The 13,032-nt window shown below is 38.5% G+C and overlaps 1 protein-coding gene across 4 annotated transcripts in view; it reads right to left on the reverse strand.

Moving 5' to 3' along the window:
- Positions 1 to 13,032, reverse strand: part of NR1H4 (nuclear receptor subfamily 1 group H member 4) — a 123,080-nt gene that overhangs the window by 60,662 nt on the left and 49,386 nt on the right. For all 4 annotated transcript variants that reach the window (XM_063447230.1, XM_063447231.1, XM_063447233.1 and 1 more), the window contains 2 exons: positions 4,617 to 4,757; positions 3,001 to 3,134 (listed from right to left, as the gene is read on the reverse strand). In XM_063447230.1, coding sequence (XP_063303300.1) covers positions 3,001 to 3,134; positions 4,617 to 4,757 — 275 coding nt within the window. The remainder of the gene's footprint in view (positions 1 to 3,000; positions 3,135 to 4,616; positions 4,758 to 13,032) is intronic.

A 13,032-nucleotide genomic window follows, 5' to 3' on the forward strand; every position in this document is an offset into this window, starting at 1 on the left:
AGGCAGTGGTGTTTGGGCATGAATCTCATGGAACTAAAATCGGACAAAGAAACTCCCGAACACCGCTGGACTTCCATCATCGCCTGCGTTCGGTTCTATACAATTTAGAAGGGCACTGTTCGGTGAAATCATTCGTCGATGAGGGGAACATTGAAGAACATTGAATATGTTCGGTAGTTTGACCGACCGCAAGTCCTGATTCTCTGGAATGATTTTGGGCATGGGACCATGCGTGCTGTCGGTCAAAAATAAGACTTCCAGGAAATTCCTGAACCCCTGAACTGATCTGGGTGATTTTTGGATATGTTGGTCACCCAGATCAGGGCTATAAGGGGATGTAACTTTTGTGGGGGTTTTGTATGCTTTAAGGTATTTTGGGTTTTTTATAAAAATGTGTGTTTTTGTGTCTGGAGATAATTGGGTTAATACAGTACTCAATTATCTTCCAGGTACAGAGGAGGGATTATCTGATTATGTATGTCAGTGTCCTGGATCTGAGAGCCAATGTGGTTGTGTATTTTTTTAAACTGTGGTTTACTCTCAGGTCCAGAAGGAGTGCCCGTTGCATGGGGACTTGCATATAAGGCCAGTTCTGGCTCCCATTAAATGAGTTCCTGCTTACCCTCAACATAGAGCATTGTTTCATGTGAAACAGCTGTATCTACCCTGGGGATTGCTATATTACTATACTCCTCTAGGTTATAATTACTTGCCCTGGTAAGAGCAGCCTGTTACACTCTCTGGAGTAGGAGAGGTCTGCCCACTGGAAGCTGGAGCCTGGTCTTGGGTCCAGGGTGGGTGGAGTACGGCGAGACCCCAGCCAAGCTGTAACGCTGGAAGTGGGGACTACGGTGCTGATGGTGTCTGGTGGAGTGCTTGGGGTCCTCAGTGAGCCATAGGAGCATCAATTGGCGGAGGCACCCGGTCAAGGTGCCAGGCGGTCCGTCACACCATCCCTCCCAGGCTATGTGATCGTAATGAAGTCAAGATCACATGGAGGCAATGGCAGTCTCTGCATAACTGCCTGCATGGGGACCGCCTGGGTTGTCAGACAGTCCCCTAAAGTGGAAAACAAATTATAAAAATAGTAATTAAAGTATTTAGTTAATATATTAAACATATAAAATATATATATTAAATATTATGTACAATGTCACGATAAAGTGACCCCACACACATAGAGTGCAACCTAAAATATAGAAAACGTATTACCGGACATTAGAAGGAATAGTCAGGAGATAGCCGAAATACAAGGAAACCAGAAATCAGGATAACGAAAGGAATAACTGAATCAGGAAGCCAGAAAACAGGATAAACAAATATACTAGCAGAGTCATGATATCAGAGGAGTAAAATATTTAAAATGCAAGGCCGAATCAAAAACCAGTAAGGGACAATCAGAATAATAGCAGCACTAGAGTGAACAAACAAATGAACCACAATAGGTCACTGAACAAAGGCAAAAAAAACTTAATTTATTGGGGAGCATCTTTTGCTTTAAAAGCATGCCCCCAAAATGTCAGGGGGGAGGGGTGGCGGTGATTTCATGGCATTGCCGCTATGACATCGCACGTATGTGCCACACCATAAAACCGGGCATGACCAGAGCTGCCGGTATCCGACATGCCGCGCACTTGCCGAGAGGAGTTGACAACAGGAGCCCGGGATTAAGGTAAGGTTTCGTGACATATAATACATTTATAATACATTTATAATTTTGTAACATGCACTATATAAATATCTTAAACAAAGTAGCATTAACCCTGTAAGTGCCAAGACTCTGAGAAACATTCACACTACAAGCTACATGCATAAGGTTTGCTGTGCCTTTAAAAAAAACACGCTCTCATAAGTGTGCAATGTTAATATTATGTGGAAGTGTACCTACACAAATGAAGATTGCTAAAAAAATAATAAGAAAAAACAGACATAGTATAACATTTTTAACAATAATCAAATCTAAAACAGAAGAAGTGGTCCCTGACAAACAGAGAGCAGATAAAACAATGCTCTAAACTTATTAGGATCCATAGTGAAGCCCTCCCAAGCAACTTCTCGAACTTCCAAGCTATGGCATCCATTTATTACCGTTGTTACTTAGCAACGCTAATGTGGGCGTTTTGAGGAGGTACAAGTGTGGAGTGTGGGATATTCTAGTAGTCTGTGATCTGAGGAAGCTGATGTATCAGCGAAACACGCCACCACATTTTGACATAGTAACCTCACCCCCATGGATGCGGTATCATAATTGTATGATGCTCGGTGAGCTGGAGGCCTCATCTGGGAGTTTACCCTTCATATTAATGCACTTTCTGCCTATCCAGGGTATACATAAGTGGGACAGCCCGATTTTTTAATCTTTAAGTCAGGTGGAAATACCTGTACCATACCACTGCATTCTGGAAGCTACTCGAATTTTATTTCATATGTCTGTTGTGTATGTAATAATATATCTGTATGTGCTCACTTGGACAATTTAAAATCAGGAAAGATCTTATTGTACGTGTCCTGGTAAGATACTGTATAAATTGCTAAATTGCATTGCTAATATATGTCTATTTACCAACCAGTTATTTTAAAAGAGGAGGGAGTCTGCATTCCTTTAGCTGGATAATCCTCAATGCAAAACCGGACCAGAGGTTGTCCACATATATAGATGGGAAGAGCAAGTCGATCCAGGCACTTAAGGTACAAATAGTAACAGATTTATTGAAAAATCAGAGCATAAACAGCAAAGTTTTTTACCTGCAATGAGGTATTTGTCAAGCTTCAAAAATACGTTAATTCCAGGTCGAAACATCACTATTTTTCAATAAATATGTTACTATTTGTACCTTGAGAACCTGAATCCCATTGTTCTTCCTATTTGTTAATCAGTTACATAGTTGTCAATATGACAGCACTGTATTGGTCAAGTGATGTGAAATATAACAGTTTTCATTATGCATGAAATTGACAAAACTTCAGTGAAATTTAAACGAATAAAACCTTAACGTTTACCCTGTTTGGTTTTGTCGTAGATGATACTTGCTTCTGTTCGTTCCCATCATTGTGTTCATTTAAGCATTGTTCAGATGCGAGCTTCACTTTTGTTCGGTGTCTTTTTGACTTACATTGAATTTCTGTTAACAAACCTGAGACAGTAAATATAGACAGTGATTCATACTGGTTTTCATTAAATCACAACATTGCCATTACACTGACTGGAAAAAAAATGTCTTGATACAGTGCCCTCCATTTATATTGGCACCCTTGGTAAATATGAGCAAAGAAGGCTGTGAAAAAATGTCCTCATTTTTTTTAACCCCTTAAGGACACGTGACATGTCATGATTCCCTTTTATTCCAGAAGTTTGGTCCTTAAGGGGTTAAAGGACCACTATAGGCACCCAGACCACTTCAGCTTAAAGGACCACTATAGTGCCAGGAAAACATACTCGTTTTCCTGGCACTATAGTGCCCTGAGGGTGCCCCCACCCTCAGGGTCCCCCTCCCGCCGGGCTTTTACAATGCTTTCCTATGGACGCTTGCGTGCTCTCACTGTGATTTTCACAGTGAGAATCACGCAAGCGCCTCTAGCGGCTGTCAGTGAGACAGCCACTAGAGGATTTGGAGGCTGGATTAACCCATTCTCTGAAACTGCTATGTTTATAATAAAAAGGGTTAATCCTAGAGGGACCTGGCACCCAGACCACTTCATTAAGCTGAAGTGGTCTGGGTGCCTAGAGTGATCCTTTAATGAAGTGGTCTGGGTGCCAGGTCCCTCTAGGGTCCCTCATGGGTGCCAGGTCCCTCATAGCAGTTTCAGAGAAACTGCTATGTTTACATATGGGTTAATCCAGCCTCTAGTGGCTGTCTCATTGTCTCACTTTTGGGCCTGCTACACAAGGGCACCACACTAAGAGATCTAGCATCACATCCAGCTGCAGGATGGCTCATGGCTTGGTGAGTACACAATTAAGGTGTAATTACTATGTGGTTGGGGGGTATATAATCATATGTCTGTACACTTGTATTTTATTGTCTGTCCTGATGAAAGCTCCATGTGGGAGCTGAAACATTGACATAATTTTAATGGATTAAATAAAAGTTGTCTTATTTTAACTTTCAACATAGCCCTTGGAGTGCGGTTCTTTTTGCTGTATCTACATGACTTGCCAGACCAGCACCGGGCATTATCGAAGGTGACCAGGAGGGCAAGCCTTTGCTGTTTGTATATATTTATATATGTATTTATTAATTTATTTTAAATGGTCTGTTTAACCCCATTATTAGGCAGGGGTGTCACTACAAATGGAGGCAGAAGAAAAATAAAACCATGTTGGGCAATGGAGACCTCAAATCCTCTAGTCCAAAAACAATTGGACTAGGGCATCTCTAGTCTCTAATAGGTATTGAATGATTTCATGCTTACCTGACCATTTGCCCAAAATTAGAAATATATGTGCCATGCATTTTAAATTATCGTTCTATTAAATAATGCTAAAATTGATACCCAATACATTTTAATTCATTGTTATTGTCTCTACCTAACCCTCTCTCTAACTAGAAATGTATTTTGTTCCTTTGAGTAGTTTCTGGACAATAAGTGAACGTGTTTCATGTAAGATCACTTACATTCGGCCAGCATCCCCATCTGTTTACATTTACGCAGGCGACATTCTTGGCACTTTCTCCTCATATACATGTCCATTTCACAGTTACCTCCATTCTTACATTTGTAAACAGCATTCTTAGTGATACTTCTTCTGAAGAAGCCTGCAAGTTATAGCACATGGGTAAAAACACAAGAATTATATTGAATCTGTATATTTAAAAAAAAATATATATTATATTGGTTTCTCTCTGTGTTATTGAAATTCAAAGGTGAAGACAAGTTCCTGTAATTGGACCGGGGTGGGTACTATGCACATGTCATATTTCTTTATATTATTTTTTGTTAAATAATCTCTATACATAAGGAATAGAAAGAAGGGGGGAAAAAAACATCCATAACTTAAAATAAATAGTGTATACAATGAAGAATGTTTAAAGAAAAAGGATCACCTCTAAAATAGATTTACATCATTCGGCATTCATATATGTTTTTATATATTTATACTGTTTCAATTATGTATATTGTTCATGTAATATTTACTCTGCTTTAGACATACACTGAATAATGTCTTATGGCTGTTCCCAAAAAAAGATTTTAAATAATTATCATAAGTGAAGGAATATCTAATCATATTTTCTACCAAATTACACTGAATTCTATTAAAATAAAAAAACAACTGTAATTCCTGATGCGATTTCAAAGGGATTTTGAGATACTTCAAATTCTTGTTCAACTCTGTACTATCCAAATGTCTCTCATTTCTGCTGCCTTGATTGTCGCCTGTGTCTGATGGAACCTTTGCTCTTCCCATGACCCACCATGCATTCTTACCATGGACCAGAGTGACTCTGGAAATCTCTCCCCTGCTATTCAGCTGTATTAAACAGGACTGGAGATTAAATGTACCACTCCAATCTACTTGGATCTTCAGTCTGATGATGCTTGCTGCTCAGATCCAGAGCTTTTTGTCCTTTCTGCTGAGCAGATAAGACCTTCAAACGGGGAATTCGGGATCTATTTATCTCCTGTCCACATCCAATGGAACGCATCATTTCCGAATCGATCTGTGCAGCATCTTACAGCCATTTAGTAGATAGCCCCCTAATTCCCACAAGGATTACGGTGCTATCTACTAAAAAACTGAAAGATCAAAATTGGACTTTCAGCCATCTTTACTAACACTAAGTAAAAATGATTATTATTATTATTATTAGTGATTATTTGTATTTATGGGAGATTAATGCCCCCCACTCCACAGAATCTAATAATGTACCCCAATGGTGGGGCACCTATTAAAATAATTAACGAGAGGGCATAGTGTCCCCCTGAGCTACCACCCGTGCCCTGCGAGTGGGGGCTATTAAATGAAACAGGGAATCTAGTGCACTCTAAGTGATAAGGAGGGACACCTATTGTTTCCCCCCTGGCCTCCACCCATTAGGGGCAGGTGGGGGCTCTAAGTGACTGAAGGGGGGGGGGGTCAAAAAAGGCTAAATTAAAATCCATAAAGCCTGTCGAACTAATACAATTTAAAAAGACCCAATCGCAAAAAAAAAAAACAATGAAAAAAAAAAGGACTATACAAAAATAATTAATCTTCACCCAGTGAGGGCTCCGCACAGACTAAGCTCTACAGGGAGGGGGAATGCTTATAAAGCCTACCCACGCCATGCCATTTGATTCAGAATGCACTGATTGGTTGGCTTAAGCCAACCAATCAGAACTCTATGACAGGTGGAGCACTCTGATTGGTTCATTGCTTAAGTCACTAGAGGCACTTCCGTGGCACTGCCCGAGTAAAACTAGGTCATATGAGGCAGAAATCCCATAGGAAAGCATTGATTCAAGGCTTTCCTCTTGGGAAGGGGGAATGCGTGCAAAGCATTTTTTTATGCATGGGGTCCTCAATTCTTTTCTTTCAAGAGCGTTGGACAGGACATCGGCGTAGGAGGTCATGCCTCCTTTGTGGCCTCACAGAAGGTAGAGAGGTAAGCACTAAGCAGCACTGAAGGAGCTGGAAAAAGGTTAGTAAAATAATTTTAAATGGCAAGTGGGGGCTACCTATTCTTAAATTTGGACAAGGGAAAGTTTGTATTCCTAGTGTTCCTTTAAGCATTTCCTTCTCTCACATCACTCAAAATGGTTAATTCAGAAAATGTTCTATTGTGACTAAATTTTTTTTTTTTTAAATTGAGAAGTTAAAGGTTTTTAGTTTCTATGTCTGGCTCATCTTGAAGCACACAGAGCCCTCCGATTGACCTTTTCTAAGGCGACTATTCCTTTTTCGGCTTTCCCAGAGTTGTCAGAAGTTGCACTTTGTACTTTTTTCATACTCAAATTATAAACCCAGGATTACTCAAACTCCCACTCTGTTCTAATATCTCTGGTACATACAGTACACTAAACAATGAGCAAATACACATTGTATAAATCATTAGCGGAGCAATTTCCTGCTAGTTTTTGGTGATTGTGCAATATAAACAAACAAGGTTAGAGGCTAAGCCACTGTAAGGTTTTCCAGATTAAAAATGCAAAAAACAAATTGAACTTCACGAATGACACATGCATTTTCACAATTAGTCACTTTATTTCAAACTTTCCAAGGGTGACTCCGGAGAAAGAACATTGTCTTTTTGTGCCCGTTGACACACTCTTCGGCCTTGTGTCCCTTTTTTTTCTATGAGCTCAGAAGGCTTGGTGATAGAAGTTAATCACTTAACTTTGCAGCAATAAAACTCAAACAGGGTTTATTCACTAAAGAACAAATTGTCAGGAATGGCAATAATAAGTGTAGGATCTGCAGAAAACTTTCCAATAATGTGCAGAAATGAAATCAAGGGAAGCGTTCCTTACACATTCCATGGACTACCACATTGTCCAACCAAGCAACTGTAGGGATACTGAATAATGAGTAGTTAAACGTCTTGTAGAATAACTTGATATGGAATGTTGATAGTGCCACTGGTGGAGAATTTGGATCTATACATAATAATATACCTGCAATGACCCAAAAATATTTCTTTTGAGAAACTATTCAGTAGTAAAAACAAATATGCCTCCACCAATGCACAAAACCAAAATCTATAAAACATTTGCATCTGTACACCCATGTACCCCTCTAGATGTCCTTCTTCCCTTCCAAAATGAAATAGAAAAGACTCTCTGGCACTAGTTTGCATGTCGCCACTTGGCAGCGAGGGTATGTGTACACGGCAGGGGGACAGTGGCATTGCACATTATAGACGTTGGACACCCTAGGTATCTATGGCATTAATATGACAAGGGAGACAAAGTGACAAAGACAGCCCCATAAAAACGAGACATACACTTCAGTGGCCGCTTCACCCCCCAAGTGGATGAGTGCGTTCAATTAACAACTGACAGACATTGGCACAGGTAAAAAAAATATAATAAATACAAATAAATCAAAAGTATAAATAACTAATCATCTGCACATTAGCACTAGCTACAAGTTATATAAACGAAAGAAAAAGTCAATTAAAATAGGACTTTGTCATGTATACTTGACAGATTCTCTTCATCTTATCAGGAAATAGTATTGTGTTATCTGTATTTTATTGCAAGCTGAAAGCATTTTACTTAGCATAATGCCTAAACGTCTTCCTCATACATTCTGCTCAATAATTTAAGTATATCATTTTACATACATTGTGCATCATTTCTCCACTCCTTTTTAGACTGTACATACATGATCTTAAATAAGAAATATTACATCAAAAATCCCTTACATTCCAGTTTGCTTGCAACATTATATTGTTCAAAGGTCTCTTTTCCATAAACTAGGGGTTGATCTTTTTATTTTTTTTAACTGGTTGTTGCTTCATAGTTTGCTATTCGTCTGACATTCATCCTGGTTATCTTAATCCATTTATTTGGAATATATTGGTACAGTTTCAAAGTTTTTAAGCAAATTGCTACACAGGTCTTGCCCAGACATTTGGTAAATATCTTATTTGGGTCAGATTTCGATTCTTTTATAATGCAACTTTGCAAACTAGCACAGGGCAACTCTAATGATTGGTCCGTATGGAAGCAAGGGAGCAGGTGTTCTGGATACATTGCCAATAGAAATTATTAGCTTTACTTTAAATGAAGGATTCCAGCAGATAAATATTATCTACATGATCTCAGAATAGACTCCTATTGAACCTGAGTTTCATATACTGTAACACCATGTTGTGATAAAGTACATGTGTTGAAGTGGAAATAACTGATAAGATATCGTTGGTCTGTAATCAAAGCCATAGCAACTGGAGCTCAAAGAAGGTATACTTAAATGACAGTATAGTTCAACTCATTCACCTCGGTGTAATACCCAGCTTACCTACTCTCACTTTCTCCTTACCATTTATATAGATCATATCACCCTCCAGTTAATTTAAAAAGGCATTAAAATGATTTTAGTTATGACACTTTCTAGCCTGCTTCAGGAACCAAATCTGTTTCAAATGGTGCAACAAAAAATTCACAGGCCCAGGATGAGATGGTATTAGGCAGCAAGTGAACAGTCAGTTCTTTAATTCCGTGTTGGAAGCAGGAAAAATGGGCAAGTGAAAAGATCTCAGTGACTTTGACAAGGGCTTTATAGTGATGGCTAGACGACTGCATCAGAGCATCTCCAAAATCGCAAGTCTTGTGGGGTGTTCCCAGTATGCAGTGGTTAGTACCTACCGAAAGTGCTGCAAGTAAAGACAATCGGTGAACCAGTATCAATGTCATGGGCACTCAAGTAATTTTGATGCACACAGAAGAGCTACTGTAACTTAAATTACTTAATGCTGGCCATGATAGAACGTTTCAGAACACACAGCGAATCACAGTTTAGTGGACACGGGGCTGCGTAGCTGGCTGGAAACTGCCACATGTAGAGGGGAAACAGGAAGGCGTCCCAACCATTACACACCAGGGACCCTGGCCAGTTAATGCTGTTCCGTGATGGTGGTGGCCTCTTTCAGCAGGAGAATGCACCCTGTCACATTGCAAAAATTGTTTAGGAATGGTTTGGGGAACATGACAAAGCATTCAAGGTGTTGTCTTGGCCTGCAAGTTCCCCAGTTCTCAATCCGATTGTAACAACAAATCCGAGCTAGATCAACAAATCCAATTCATGGAGGACCCACTTCACAATCTTGTAGGACTTAAGGGATCTGCTGCTAATGTCTTGGCACCAGATACCATGGGACACATTCAGAGGTCTTGTAGAGCCCATGCCTCGATGCATCAGAGCTGTTTTGGCAGCACCAGTGGGACCTAAACAATATTAGCCAGATGGTTTTAATGGTGTGGCTGATCAGTGCAAATCCATGTGTAGGTCATTCTTGAGTGGGAGTGCCTAAAACCAGTTTGGATTCAGGTGTGAGTTAAAATATCAATATACGTTTATTTATAGGAACCTATAACAAATGGCAAGAAATGCTTTTGAAAAGTCTTTGAAAAAGTGCCTAGTGCAAAAATATGTAACTTTCTTCCTTCCCTCCCCCGTGTTCCCTACCATTGATTATATGTTACTAGCGTGAATAAATAATGATTGTTTATTTTTTAACGTACAGTTGGATTCCTGTTCAAGGAGCTTGGCATTGTCTACACATTTTTTTTTTCCAATACTATGGAGACCTCTTTAACTATGGAAAGAGTCTTACAAAATAATTGTTTAGGCTTTACATTAGTGTTTATTATGTTACATTTTTGAAAAGTTCTAATTGTATGATTGGATAATGGGTCTCCAAGCTAAAGTCATGTACATAGGTTGGGTCTTTTGAAAAAAATAATACATTAAATAAATAATAGTTAGAATGGTAGATTATTACAGTGCATTGCTAAATGCACTCATAGTAATGGTGACTCATGCACTTTTATTCTTGAATACAATTATTAACTACCAGTGATGAAGCAATAAAAAGTAATAAAGTCAATAGGCCTGGCCACCATTCTTTGTGAGACTCTTGAATGTCCAATAAACAATCTATTAGTGTGGACTTAAGTCAGCTGAGCCCGATAAGGCTTTGCAAATTTTGTATACAAGTGGATTATTTCTAAGTGACTACTGTGTTCTGTTGGAGGTTTAGTTCCACAGCTCTTTAATGAAAGCATTGGGCTTATTCAACTGAGTCTTTCCATATTTTATTATGTGTGTATGTGTAATTATGTTTTATATACGGTATATTAGTTTTAAAGATGGAGCAATAAAGGTTAAATTGTAATGAAATACAATTGCTTTTAATGAGAGGAAAATTCATTATTTGTGTTAAACTGCTCACATTTCAAGAAATTGATGTGGGATTGACATTTAACCATAAAAACATAGAAACATAGAATGTGACGGCAGATAAGAACCATTCGGCCCATCTAGTCTGCCCAATTTTTCTAAATACTTTCATTAGTCCCTGGCCTTATCTTATAGTTAGGATAGCCTTATGCCTATCCCACGCCTGCTTAAACTCCTTTACTGTGTTAACCTCTACCACTTCAGCTGGAAGGCTATTCCATGCATCCCCTAGCCTCTCTGTAAAATAATACTTCCGGATATTATTTTTAAACCTTTGGCCCTCTAATTTAAGACTATGTCCTCTTGTTGTGGTAGTTTTTCTTCTTTTAAATATGGTCTCCTCCTTTACGGTCTTGATTCCCTTTATGTATTTAAATGTTTCTATAATATCCCCCCTGTCTCGTCTTTCTTCCAAGCTATACATGTATAAAGCTCTCATTATCTTTGTAAAAATATGAAGTGATTCATCTGGTTGCTTCACCAAGACAAGAACTAGAGAACCAGAATAAAAAAAAAATAATATTAACCACATTATAGACACATTTCCATATTTCTAATTGAAATTCAACAAACTAGGCTTCTGGATCTGAAATATAGCCAGTGACTGAATTGGTAAAGTTGAGAGAAGGAAGAAACAAAACTGATACCAAGCCAGTAAACTTCCAAGGTATGGTAGCATCACTGATCTGAATGGACCCTGAACAATGAGGGCTAAACTTCAAGGTGAACAGATTTCATTTTGTAGAGACTGCGTTTAACGTAGACACTTATCTAGTCAGTGAGGAGAACAATAAGGGAAGAGAATTATAGGAACGCTGTACTATGAACAGATTCTCCACAAATGTACAAAATAGAAAAATTGCAGTTGTGTTCATGCGTGTTGTGTTCTATGTTTCTATGTTCATGCAACTGGGTTAGATTGTAAGTTCCAGCTATCTCAATGTGATTATTTGAGATAATCTTCAAAGAAAACCTTTGCCCTAGATAACATGACAAAATTCTAAATTTTAATGATTGAGCAAATACAGAGATGACTCAGAGTAATAACAAAGGCATATAATTATTTGTATATAATATTGCTAACTTACGCAAAAAGAAAAATCCATGATGACTAGTTAATGTAAAGAAAGTTTTAATGAATTCAAACACTGAACCTAAACCTCAACAATAATATTTAACAAACTACTTTATAGTGCAATGGCCATATGATTGTTGTGGCATAGGTAAACATTGGTCAGCCCTGAAATTATAACAGACAAGTAAAGTTTAACTATGGTGATACCAGGGAAGCTCCACCAGACCCAATGGCTAAACTCAGAATAGTCCATTAGACCTTCCAGTTTCAATGGAAAACCTAAAATGCTGCTTATATAGTCATGCCTCTGCTTTCTTTCACAAATTTAGTAGCGTCAAAGGAAAACATCTGAGCTCATGTGTAACCTAATATTTGCCTTATCATGTCAAGTTTATATGCAGAGAACAGACCCAAAGGAAACCAACAGATCCAAATGAAAACAAATGAGCTTAAAAGTGAAGCTGGAAGCAGAGCAAGATAGACACTTAGAGAAGAGCTCTGTCATGCACTTCCGTGTCTCCACTTTGCCGAAACTTAGCAAGCCCCCTATTTCTACCCTATCTCTTTACTTCACTTAGATATGAAGATTGTGGAAAAAAATATTCACAGACACTGTCTGTGAAAAAAATATTCACAGACAGATTAATTAATGTACTTCCTACCATAACACATCCAGATCAAATGGACTTTGTCAGGGAATGGCAAGGGACTGACAGTACGCGTAAGGCACTTGACCTCCTGTATAGCCCCCACAGAACAAAATTCAAAAGTGTGTTTCTCTCATTAAAAAGAAAGCAGCCCGATCCTCCTTCTCCTACAGAGCATCGCATTTGTGGAACGACCTCCCGCACAAATTAAAATCTTCCCTAAGCTTAAAGTCCTTTAAGAGATCCCTCTCTACATACTTGATAACAGAATGTACCTGTCATTGTTGATTTTATATTTCCTACCTGTTCTATGTTAAATTTTGTATATATTGTATAATAATATTGTATTTGTATTTTATTGTACACCAACTGTAACAATGGAATGATTTGTGGACCCAGGACATACTTGAAAACGAGAGAAATCTCAA

The sequence above is a fragment of the Pelobates fuscus genome, chromosome 3, assembly GCF_036172605.1.
Source record: "Pelobates fuscus isolate aPelFus1 chromosome 3, aPelFus1.pri, whole genome shotgun sequence".
Lineage (NCBI taxonomy): Eukaryota > Metazoa > Chordata > Amphibia > Anura > Pelobatidae > Pelobates > Pelobates fuscus.